Source organism: Patiria miniata, unplaced genomic scaffold, assembly GCF_015706575.1.
Source record: "Patiria miniata isolate m_02_andy unplaced genomic scaffold, ASM1570657v1 HiC_scaffold_6, whole genome shotgun sequence".
Classification (NCBI taxonomy): Eukaryota; Metazoa; Echinodermata; class Asteroidea; order Valvatida; family Asterinidae; genus Patiria; species Patiria miniata.
The window spans coordinates 4107515-4120291 of record NW_024037073.1 but is presented as its reverse complement, the minus strand read 5'-3'; the positions used below and the strand labels follow the sequence as shown (position 1 = coordinate 4120291).

The 12777-nt window shown below is 39.1% G+C and overlaps 1 protein-coding gene across 1 annotated transcript in view; it reads left to right on the top strand.

Moving 5' to 3' along the window:
* Positions 1-12777, top strand: part of LOC119742745 (polypeptide N-acetylgalactosaminyltransferase 16-like) — a 52045-nt gene that overhangs the window by 32165 nt on the left and 7103 nt on the right. Inside the window, exons 7-10 of the mRNA XM_038218918.1 lie at positions 2006-2093; positions 6165-6249; positions 8585-8688; positions 10443-10569. Coding sequence (XP_038074846.1) covers positions 2006-2093; positions 6165-6249; positions 8585-8688; positions 10443-10569 — 404 coding nt within the window. The remainder of the gene's footprint in view (positions 1-2005; positions 2094-6164; positions 6250-8584; positions 8689-10442; positions 10570-12777) is intronic.

Below are 12777 nucleotides of genomic sequence, written 5' to 3'. Positions count from 1 at the left end.
TGTTTTGTTCGCAGGATCCACAAACAGTCGCAAGTCCCTCCATAGATATTATATCAATGCACACATTTGAATACACAGCAGCCATGGCGGATCTCAGGGGAGGTACATGTATGAACACGTTTTACTTTGAAACCACCACATCACAAAGAAACACCTCATTGCCAATTCCATTAATACAAACACACTGTTTTTTCATTAAATTCGTGTCACCACTGTTCATAACCCATGCTTGGTCATCAGCAACCTATCTTCTCCTTTGATTCTGTGAGGTTTTGGGAAATGTTCCCGGTTTTCTTCTGGTGGAAATGTATTTAACTGCTTGCTTCCTGAATTGACCTTAAATACACAGCACAGAAACAGACATGCTATGGATCGAAATGTCATGCCTTTTTTGTCCCCATAAAATCAATTTTATGGGGCGATGATGACAGAAATCTGTTGCAAAATTTATGGAAACATTCAACTGTTTTAAGCAAAAACGGTCACTAGGCAAAATGTCATGCAGTGTGCATGGCTTAGGATTGTTTTTCAGTATGTTTTTGCACAAGCAAACAAAATTGCAAAATTTCTGCGCACGGCTGCATGATACTGAACCAAAGTATAAAAAAAGAAAAAAAGAGTATCGTTAGTCGGTCAACATCACAACTTGACGTTTTTTCCAACTTTCCCCGTTTCCTCTTGAGGCTTTCTTCTCAAACCCCACATGTTTTGCTGTGGGCCCTGATCACCAGATAAGGCCAACTTGTGCCTGGTTTGCGTACTTATTAGGGTCGTAATCAGAAATCAAGCCAGGGGCTTTCAGGATAATGATCAGTCCTCTGGATCACGTTGTCATGACGATGAGCGTCTTATTGTATTGGGTAGTATTCCTGGTTCCATCCCCCCTCCCCCCCCCCCCCCCCCCCCCAAAAAATTGTAAGTGCATTTTGTTCATTAAGTGATTCGTGCTTATAATGATCAATTGACAACTAAGGACAGGTTATATTTGTTTCAAATTTGTTTAATGAAAAGGGGCAGTTTGAAAAAGCGCCCCCCCCCCCCCTCCACATTGTAAGACAATATACATGTGCAGTCTGAAGTTACTAAACTCTTTAGTTGCTCTAGGGCCCCAAACTGCCCTGCATATTACTCACTGTAGTGCCCGAAACCGCCCCATTTTTTTTATGAAAAGGGGCAATTTGAAAAAGCGCACCCGCCCCCACATTGTAAGACAATATACAGGTGCAGTGTGAAGTTACTAAACTCTTTAGTCACTCGAGCGCCCCAAATCGCCCTGTGTATTACTCACTGTATCACCTGAAACAGCCCAGAACTCCATGGAGTATTGATTCTTCAGTGAATAAACACAATGTATTACAATTTAGTACAAGTGCTAATGGGTTTTTTACAGCAAAGTGTGGAAAATGTATACACAAACAGATCACAGCTGCTGAGACAAAAGAAAAAAAAAAATTTGCAAACCATACATAATGATATTTTGGTTTCATGAGGGTTCTTCCCAGAAATTGGTTATTTGATCTATGCTCGTGTATGTTTTATAAATTATCCTTATCCTACTGCTCCTAATCTTGCTTTTCATTCTTTTCTGTTTTCTTTCTCTGTTTTTGCATCCGATGACTCAAACTGCACTGGTTTCTTGAAACTTGTGATACGCAACTTCATCGCTGTCACTCATCGCATCCTCACCGGCACGTTGCTTCAATCTTCAACACTTGATTGGCCACTCATTTCTACTACTCATGATGCCATTGTAAAACTCATCGCCACTGTACCTGCTTCACCCTGCAAAACTCAAAACTTTTGAAACTCGGATTGTGTTTTTGCTCCAATCATTGCACCGGAACTCATATGTCATGGAAACCACGTGTTTGACACTCACTCTGCTTATCCATTGGTCATGCTTTGACTCGCTTGTGTGTGTACCGTGTGTGCTTGCAACTCATCCGGATTGGAACTCGCTCGACCATCCTACCCATAACTCACTACTCATGATGTGACTACTCAGGACACTTCCCGTGTTGTGAGTCCCATCATCGACGTCATCAACATGGATTCCTTTAAGTATATAGGGGCTTCCCCAGATCTGAGAGGAGGTAAAGTAGGACGTATTTCTGAGTAAATGAGGGCGATGTAATGACGCCATTTTGAGAGTACAAATGCGTGAGTGCCAGGTTATTGGCATAATTTTATTACGCCATAAAAATTTTATTACGAAATAGAAATTATATGTAAAAATAGTTCATTTTTAGATTAAAGTCAAGTTAAATAAGGTGATATTTCTACTGTTGGTACTCAGAAAATGGCATCTTCACAGCACCCTCATTCAGTGAAAAAAATGGCCAATAATTATTTATTTATCGCAAAATATTCTTTTAACTAAGTTCGCGTCGGAGGACGTGATAACACGCACTGGCTGGCTTTTATATACAGGCCGGGCTGATGGGTTAAGACGTCAAGACTGCCTCGACTCGCCTCCGGGTGACGTCTAAACACGCTAATCCTCGTGTCTTTTACACACACACAAAATCCGTGAAGTCTGTGGAGGCGGACCGTGTGTTGATCTTGAATTTGCCGTTGTGCACGGCCTATTGTTGTACAATTTACGCTCCAGTGCACACCCCGGAGTATTGAACCATGAGGTTTTGGCAAGAAATATCGTACAAATACTGTTGAAATGACTCTTGCGAATCAGTATTTGTGGCGTTTGGCTGTATATCAGAAGTTGGCCGGAAAATTTTGCCTATTGCTAAAATCGAAATTTTCAGCAAAAATATAATCCCGGCGCGAAGTGGTTAAGGAAATTTACATAAATTTTCAAATACCATTTTTTTTATGGTGACTGAAGCCAAACCATTAAAACTATTTCTTCTTGTTCTTTACGAGCAATGTGAAATCTCTACTGTGAATTGAAGTGGATTTCTGACTTTCCACGTTAATTGGAAGTGACTTTTGAATGGGGACATTGCAGCATATTCATAGATTCCCATGTTTTGTGGAGTTCAATTTTTCCATATCTTGAATTTGAATCTTTTGTATTGCAAACACCATCCAAAACAAATAATCCGAATAATGCTTGTGTTACACAGACATCATACTTGCATTATTCTCAATTGCTGGGAGATATTCCAGATGTAATCTCAGTGCGGACGGAACACTCTCAGCACTGTCAGCGTGTCTCCTCGTGCCTAATATCAGACTTGAATTCTACTACACTCACTTTAAGGGTTTTTTATTTCCCGCTGCTTGTTTTGTTTCACAGCTTGATCCAGAATACATTGCAAATTGAAGCCGGCTATCCCTGTTGACAGTTTATACAATGAAATTCAAGACAAGGTGCTCTTTTTTCCCTCCACAATGCAATTTGAGCGGATGTTTAAGAGAACGACCTATCCACCGACACTTGGAAGAGCGTGAAGCCGTTTTGTCGAGGGTCTGCTCATGTTTCCAACTTTTCGTTCCTTCTCCAAGACAACATTTCAGTGGCTGCTTTTAAAATTTTTGTGGAAATTGTACAGAGAATCCCTTTTTTTTTTTTTTTTCGAAAAGCAGAGAGTCACTCCAAACCTATCGAGTAACGGATGTCTCCATTTGGGAACAGTAGGAATTAAGTAAGACGAACCCAAAGAAAAACAGTGACCGAATAATCACATTGTTATTGGCAGCGCTTGGGACAGGTTGGATAAAAGATCGTGTTACTGAGGGAGGCTCATACCGAGAGCTCAACAGTGACATTACTATAGAGATGTTTTGAGTGTTTGAAGTGGGTTTTTTAGGAGGGGGGGGGCGTCTTTTTTCTTTTCTTTTTTTGGTGGCAGATGGGATGTAGTTTTACCCCTCCGTCACATTGGAAATAGTATTTTATCATGGTTTTGGCTGTTACTTGCATTAATTTAGAAAAACAATCTCCAAATTAGAATATTATACCATGGAGGAAGGACTATATACTAGCACATGTCAACCAAACTTTTGATAGCACGCTACTGAATGGAGGTCAGATCAAACTTACGGGAGCTATCATTTTTGAGGGGGTTGGGGTAAGAAAATTGCCCGTTGCGTGGATTTGAATTGTTGACACAGTTTGAAGGCAAAAGGATTATTGTTGGTTCAAATGTTAAAGCTGTACCGTCCGTACCACTTTTAACTTTCATCCAGAAAATGGAATTCTCTTTTTAAATTGGCTCCTTATTAGCAATAAAAAAGCTGTTCATTTTTTAATGAGGCATCAGACAAAAAAAAATCAACCTATGCATGTACGTTTAGTTATGTATTAATTACTTCACAAATTTCAAATTATTTTGCAGCTCGAATATAATTCAGTTCTCGCATCAACAGTTCTGTCATTGACTGAAAAAAAAAATCTTTTTAATACTCATAGCACCGAGGGTTTATCTTTCAAGTTACAAGGTCAGTCACTCCCGCCAGACAGCGCTCTGTTTTGATTACCTGAGAGTAAAGAGAGAAAAAAGGAAAGCAAAGTGTTGCATTTTGTTCACTGCCGGGGCAAACCCGACATGTGATTCACCGTCTTGTCTGGGACGGTCATCATCACCAGAGAGGAAATCCTTGCCATATCTTAGGTTTTAGGGTTCAGCGCTTTTCAGTGAGCCCAACCTGTGTATATATGACCTCCATGTGGTGTGTGCTGGGTATCAATTTTCTTATTCGCTAAGGATTCTCTTTTTATAAGATTTGAGGCTTTGCATGGTGGAGTATCGGTATCGTTTCGGCTTGCGGTAGCACCATGTGGTAATAACTACTGCTTAGAAGATATTTAGTTCTGAAAAGAACTTGTCCTGCTTATTATCAACTTTCGCTAAGTACTTTTTGTTCTGATAAGAACAGTCTCAGGCTCCTGATGATGACTAGAGCAGGCTAGTCGAAACGTTGAGACCAAAGACAAGTTCTTTTAGAACTTAAAGCAGGACTGTTCTTATCAGAACAAAAACTACCTAGTGAAGTTGATAATAAGCAGGACAAGTTCTTTCAGAACTAAATATCTTCTAAGCAGTAGTAATTACCACATGGTGTTTCTGCAAACTGAAATATACCGATTCTCTGTTTAATGGTCTCTACATAGGCTACTGTTTATTCCAGGCAGGGAGGCTCTGGGAACTTGTACTCCTCATATTAAAAAAGAAAAAGAAAAAAGATGAGGCAAGCCTGGTGAAGAAGACGCCAGAGCACACAAAATTCTATTCAATTGATTCAGAATAGCTTTTCTCTTGAAGTCCTTTTTTATGCATGTGGTATACACAATGGGCCGGATTTGCATTCATTGGCATTGCATGGTAATCCCATTCAAATTTCTGGCTAAGGTGAGACTTGGGATAATTCACAAATGACAGTCAGTCAGTAAGGTACAAAGAGAACTGTTGGCCCCTGTGAGACCAGACAAACAAAACAGCAACGTGGCTCTAATAAATGTCTGCAAAATGTGTTGACTACTTTTTAGTGTAATTTTGTGATTATAAAGAAACATTGTGATTATTGAGTATGCTTTTGGAATATTTCTGTATGCCTCTAGGGAAAAAATCAAAGAGATTTTGAGCAACTTGACTGAAGAATCTAGGGACTTGAAAAAAAGGTTCATTGTCCTTCATATAGTGCCATCTCGTAGAGTGGTGTGCATTTTTTGGTAGTATAGAAGCCAGGTACCCTATTGAAGTAAAACACAGATACCTAGGTACCCGTAAAAAAAAAAAAAATTCAAATCTTGGAAGTTGTCTGAAGGGCTTTATATCGTCAGCTTTGCGGGTTAAACTGTGAATTTCACAAGCGTCATCTCTTAAGCGTCAATTATGCACATAAAACATGAACTTCAACGCATAAGTGCACATAAACGTGAAATCTGTATTGGTTTTCCACATGGTTTTCATTTTAAAAATTCTCCACAAATGGCATTACAATTCTTAATTTCACATTGTCTTCGAAGTTGCTAAGTAATTTGTAAAATTGGGTATGGGAACCTGTGCAATCCCACAATCTGGAACTGGTTACTGACAAAATCTGGTTAACTCAATACACAGTTTGGTCAGTTAACAAAACACATATAAAACTAAAACATTTTTGTAGAATGTTAAGGAATAAATATAGAGTAATACCACAACATGAATAAGAAGCCATACTCTCTTCTTAATTTCGAAGGCTGTTTTTTTTTCCTGCAGGTTTTGATTGGAGTCTACATTTTAAATGGGAACACATGCCAATGGACCAGAGGTCCAGAAGGAAAAGCTCCATTGATCCAATCAGGTGGGTGGATTGAAGTGGCTGAGCCAATGGGAACACTCCGTTTAAAATTCATTACGAACTTGCAACCAATGAAATCATTTCTTTACAGAAATGCAAAGATGCTCATGTCTAGCTGGTTTCCTTGCTGAATCTACTTTGTGCAACATTCAACTTGCCATCTTTTTCATCCATGTAGAGGGAAGAAGCCTTGTTTAATGGTGATAATACATATAACCCTATGAGGTGGGGTTTTTTGGAGGGGGGTGTCAAAACACACACCAAACATTCAAACCAATTTTTTTTTATAAGACCACAGTATGTTAGTTGTGATGGGCAGGGCTACAAAACAAATTTACAATTTCCTATCCAACTGACATTTAAGTTTCTCTCCCAATGCTGTTTTCCAGTTTCACCCTGAAAAAATAGATTTTAATTTTAAATTGCTAGTTTCCAGCAGTACAAAATTTATTCACTTTTGAAATGAGGCATCAAACAAACAAAATCTGCCCACGTATAGTTTGGGAATAATAACTTTACAAGTTTCAAATCATTTGCGGCCGGACAATAATTTAGGGATATCTTTTTTTATATGAGCCCAAAGGTCGCACTGTGGTCCATTGTGCTGTGCTGTCTGGGGACTGACTAAAAATAAGCGGCAACCACGAAAACGGGCCGGAAATATACTTGTAACACAGGTGCCTCAACGGCGCTCCTTGTGTAAAATCCATCCGGTGTCGGTTTTCTGTCGAGGTACTTTGGATGTTTCTCCCAAATGAAACTGAATCCTGGGGCAATTGTGAGTTGAACTGAATGACCTGATGAAATCAAATCATGCCTCGCAGTCCTAAGAATGGGAGAGCGCTGGGTCGCCTTGGATGAAACAAAATCAAGTAGCAATGCAGATTGTGTTGATGAGATATGGGGGAGTATATGTAGAGATCGATCATCAAACGGACATTGGATACGGTGAATCAGAATGGCCTTTAGTTCAGGCCTCTGGGGCTTTTAGACAATGAACTGTGTTTTATAGAAAAGTAACCTGTTATGAAAATTGTTAAAAGTCTTCAAACCCGTTGAGAAATTTGGAATATTTTTTTTTGGGGGGGGGGGGGGAGAGAGAGGGAGAGGTGACTGATCTGTTTTTATGGGAGTTCATCGGCCTCTGTCCCCCTCATTGTAGGACTGTTTTACTAATTCGTGTCTTTATTGGTTATTCAAGTATGCAACAGGCATTGTAACTTTTCCTTGGATCAGCTGATTTTCTCCTTTTTTTACTTCCCATGAGTTTGAAGGATTTGAATTTCCTCTCTTTTTTGTGAATTCCCAGTTGCATGCCTGATGCAACAGTATCAAAATCCTAGGACATTATGTCAAAACACAAGATTCCACGTAATACAATGCGAACAGGCATTAAAGCAAGTCAAAGTAACATGTAAATATCAAAATATATTCTATACGCCAGGTTATAAAATATGAAATCATTTATTGAAATTGGTGAATGCAGTTTCTAGAAGGGTGCTGTTGGTATTGGTTTAAGGTTTGCTCGGTCCCTTGGGCCAGTGCGTGGAGGAAGTTGAAAGAGTCACTAGACATAAGTTAAACACGGAATTCCAGTCAGTATAATGCTCATTGAATTGGCCATATACATTGTATTTGAGCGAATAAAGACGCTGTAAAATTTTTAAAAACACCATGTTTTGGGGTTTTAAACGCTAGAAAAATCCTGTTTATTGAAGCAGTTTAGTACCCTCAATCAGATCTAATTAAAGATAGTAAAACAACAATCTTTTAATTGTGGCAATTTACATCAAGAGATACGTTTTTATACCTTCAAATGGTGTCGAAAACAGCGCCCTTATTTTTTCAAGAATAATTTAGGCCCATTGGTCACATAACCACTGGTACCAATTTCAAATATTTGTTGTGGTGTTATGACAACAGAAGTTCATTTCATTGTTCATTGTTCATTTATTTTCCACAGTGCCACATTTTTAATGATCGTAATTAATACAAAAAAAGGTACTATATAAACAGATAGTGAGACTGTAGAGGAACCTACTAAGAAGCTAAGCTTGTAATCGTAGGCCCCTTGTATACAAATTTAAAGTTGCTTTTAATACATAAAACACAGGACAGACAATAGACAAGGACAATACATACACTTTTTTTTTGCTCTTGAGTAAATGGCCTGCATAAAACATTGACAATTTGTGCAGATCACGAAAAAGTTAGCCTCTGTTTGTTTGTTTTGTTTGTTAGGTTTGCTTGTTTTAATTGTCATATAATGTGATTGCTCTGGACGCTTACAAAATTGTTTGACTTACAGTATGCTGTTGTCTTTTTCTTCCAAAAATAGAACACCAATGATTGCAGGGGGACTGTTTGTCATTGACAAAGACTGGTTCAACAAGCTTGGCAAATACGACACTGAAATGAACATCTGGGGAGGGGAAAACTTTGGTGAGTGCAGGAACCAGACTTTAAGACCACTCTTCTTTCTTGATACTTTGGTCCGGAGATGAATGATAATTTGAAGAGGCTATTTCCAAGACGTGATAAACGCCATTTTGTTACTTGTTAGAATCTGCTGTCCAAAGTCAGGTGGTTGTTATATTGTTAAAACACGATTTGAGAATGCAATAAAGCAAGAAATAAAGTTTAGAAACAGCTGTACGTTAAACTATTTTTATTGTTTACATTTTCATAACCGTGCACATTTTTCACTTTTTTCAGTTGGACATATCTTGTTTTGGAAATAGATCTTCATTGATTAAAGTACAGTCAAAAGTAATTTCACCTCGTCATATTCATGGGGGAGTGAAATGAGTTTTCATTAGACTTTCTTTTCCTCATTTTTTTTTGGTAAAAACAATTTATGAGCTTGACCCTGAGGGAACATAAATTCTGTTCCCTTGGTTCTCAATGGCTTTTCACTGGAAGTCTTTTGATCTGGTGTTAAAGGGAATATACAACATTTGCAAACATCGAAAAATAAAACTACCAAGTTTTTACGAAATACCTTACTAGGATGTTGGTAAATGACAGTCTAAAGCATCTTGTAAAAATGTGGCACCTGGTGTGAAGTCATCTTCAAGAAAATGTTATTTTTGTAAAAATGTCCAATGGTGGTCGGCCAATCACCGTTGGAAAAACCTAACTGTTTTTCAACTACTGCTCTAAATTTACTATTTTTTTTGTCACTCCAAATTTTGTTTGCTATTGGTTACATGTTCATGAACGGGTGCAGGCCAGCTAGACTGGTTCCCTTACCTTACAATTCCGGCATCTGTAAATTGAACCATTTTATATTTAGAGGAGTCAGGGAACCAGACTACTTGATTATTTTTTTTGTTCTTGGTTTTTACAGCATTTTCGAACAAAAAAATTCAAACATGTCAGTGTAACAATATTTGATCTATTATACTAACCCCTCAAATAGTTCATTTCTGATAGCATTACGGGTAGTCCTGTACAATAGCACTGCCCAGCTCTCTCTAACAGCCAACATCCAGGCTAATGATGGTCAGTCTGTAAGTCATTGAGTCAGCCAGTCAGTCAGTTGGTCAGATACAAAGAGAACTTTAGGCTGAGTCTCTGGCCCAGCATAACATTTCTGGGGATGAGTATTACTATTAGCCATAAACGTCCTTATAGAAGATCAAGCCAAAGCAATTTCTTTTTTTTTAAAACAGTTTATCTTTAAAATAAGAAGTGCAACCAAACATCTGTTAGAACTAAAGCATAGGTGCGGCTTGTCTTTTTCCCTGCCGACTGCTAAAGTTTTATGGGGTCAGGTTGTGGCTGACCTGTACAGTCGGTTGAAATAAATGACATGCACATGGTATCGGGTTTTGATTTTCTGTTTTGGTGTTTGGCATTTCAATTTTGCACACTCTTTCTCCAAATAATGAAAAGTTTGGTAAAAATTCTATTTAATAGTTAAAACTAGAATTTGGAACGTTCATAGGTTTCTCTACAGTAAGACAATAGAGGGCAGTATTCCATTTGACAGACATGCTTTTGCCACAGTATCCTGAGCATGATGGGACGTTCCTGGTATTTTCAATGAAATGCCTCCTGAGATTACCATATGTCCACACAAAGACCACGGCAATGGTCTATGACTCACCCAGGAATACATCAGTGTCAAAGTTTCAAGTTACTTTGTTTACATTTATTTATTTGTTTCTGTAATTTGTAATGTTTTCTTGCAGAAATTTCTTTTCGGGTGTGGCAGTGTGGCGGTAGCCTAGAGATCATACCGTGCAGTCGAGTGGGTCATGTATTCCGCAAAAAGCACCCCTACACTTTCCCAGAGGGCAACGCTAACACTTACATCAGGTACTAGTGGTCGAGATATTCTATCTGTGCTTGTCAATTTGATGTTTGTTTCATTGTGGTTCATTTGATATCTCATTCAACTGAATAACTGTTGAATTGAGAGAAAAAAAAACAATCTGATATGAAACAATCATCTTTTTGCGGCCGTATCTAAACAATTGCATGGGATGAGCAACTTTAAATATTGGTTCATTAGTCAAAGTTTTACAGAAATCAGACAAATTTACCTATGGTAAATGATGAAAACTACATGAGACTGAAAGAATTTAATAATTTATCGAAAAAATATGCCGATGATGTCACTCCTGAAAAAGGGGGGGGGGGGGTTGCATGCTGGGCATGAGAAAATAATTTTTTTTGTTACTACAGTAGTCTCGATAAATACTGAAAGGTGAAAGTAGCCCAAAATATATATATGTCAAGCATTCATCATTGTTTCAGAATCATTTGTAACATTTGAACTATTTCTTTTTCTGTGAACTTTTAACACATCAGCAACCCAGACCCTTTGAATACTGGAAATAATGCATCATGGAATAATCACGCACTGAGCACTTGGTCCCCTTAAAAAGGACCATATTGCTAGATACTTTTTTCCAGGCTGACATAGAGTCTGGTCATTTTCTTCTTGAGAGCAAGGACAAAACTTTTTTACACCAAGGACGCAGACAAGTTGAGTGCAGGAAGTAAATCTTGTTCAAGTGTTTTTCCCAAACACTTGATGATACAATCTCAGCCAAGCGCCCACTCACTGGTAGAGAGCTCATTTTGTTAACTCCCCCAGAGACCATAACAAATAGCGTTCATCTAGGATTGCTAGGAACAAGTGAGGGATTCAGGAATTTTGGAAGTTTGGGAGTTTTTCAGGTGGAGGGGGGGGGGGGTGGTTTTGCTATACAAATATGCTCCAGTGTGAAATTCATTTCATGGACCCTTTAACTGGACTGGATGCCACATAGTGATTGGCCAGCGTGCCTTGAAGCAACTAATCCGCCATATTGGGTCCCCAAAACGGCACAGTGGGAATTGCATGTCCTTAAAAGCAGTCCTAGGAATAGGATTGCTCAAATCTAAAAAAAAATAAAAAATAAAAAAAAATAAAAAACAGTCATAAAACACAAGTCCTAGTTTTGATGCCTTTCACTCTGAAGAAGGAATCCAATACTGGAAACTTGTAAACTGCTCTCGCGTTGTGGTTGACCCAAGATGGCAGGCAGCTGCTTCATTGCATTCAGCCAGTCCAGTTAGTATAGGGGTCACAAAATTGGAGAGCAGACAAGGTTATAGTCTGGTATCCCGTCCCTCATTAATCACTGTAGTGGGAGAGGTCTATAAATAGCCAATCCATCAGTATGTCAACACCACATCAGCAGGTGCACCTGGCTTTTGACATTGATAACTTGGGCAATATCAGGTCACCAGACTACTGGACTACTTTTGGCTCAGTTCAAAAGTCTTAGCATAACTTGCATCACACAATAGTTAAGTCTGCAACAATTGAGGATATAATTAATATTAAAAGCTCCCTCCCAATGCCAAATTGTATGATACTTTCCGTGCTGCTGCATGAGAACTGTCCAGGCCCATAGCCAGCCTGGGGGAAGTGGGGTGTCTTTTTTACCATAACTTCACTCTCACTTCACTCACTTCACTCCATGGCATCGCTCCAGGTGGAGCATACTGTCCTCACGAGCCTTTTCCCACTTGAGACCACTGGCTGTTAAAGGGGCTGCTTGATGGATGTAGAGATTCAGCCTTTCCAGGTCTCTGTCCAGTGTATCCCCCCATCTAGTCTGTTGGCGCCCTGGTCGCCGTCTTCCATGAGTTGGGGTCCAGTCTAAAAGTCGTCTCGGAATGCGAGACTGCTCCATCCTCATAAGATGTCCCCACCATGTCAAACGCTTTCTTGCTAACAGTAAAGAGACTGCTGGTTGGTTTGTTCTCTCCCTGACTTCTATGTTTGTGATTCTGTCCTCCCACTTAATGCCAAGGATGCGTCGCAAACATTTCTAGTCAAAGGAGTCAATTCTCCTCTCTTGACCTGTTGTGAGAGGCCAGGTCTCAGCACCATAGAAGAGGGTGGAAATGACACAAGAGTTGTAAAAACATACTTTCTGCCGAAGAGAGATTTTCTGCTGTTTCCAGATATTATCCAAGTCCTTGTAGGCAGCCCCTGCTTTGCCAATCCTTACATTTATTTCCTTTTCT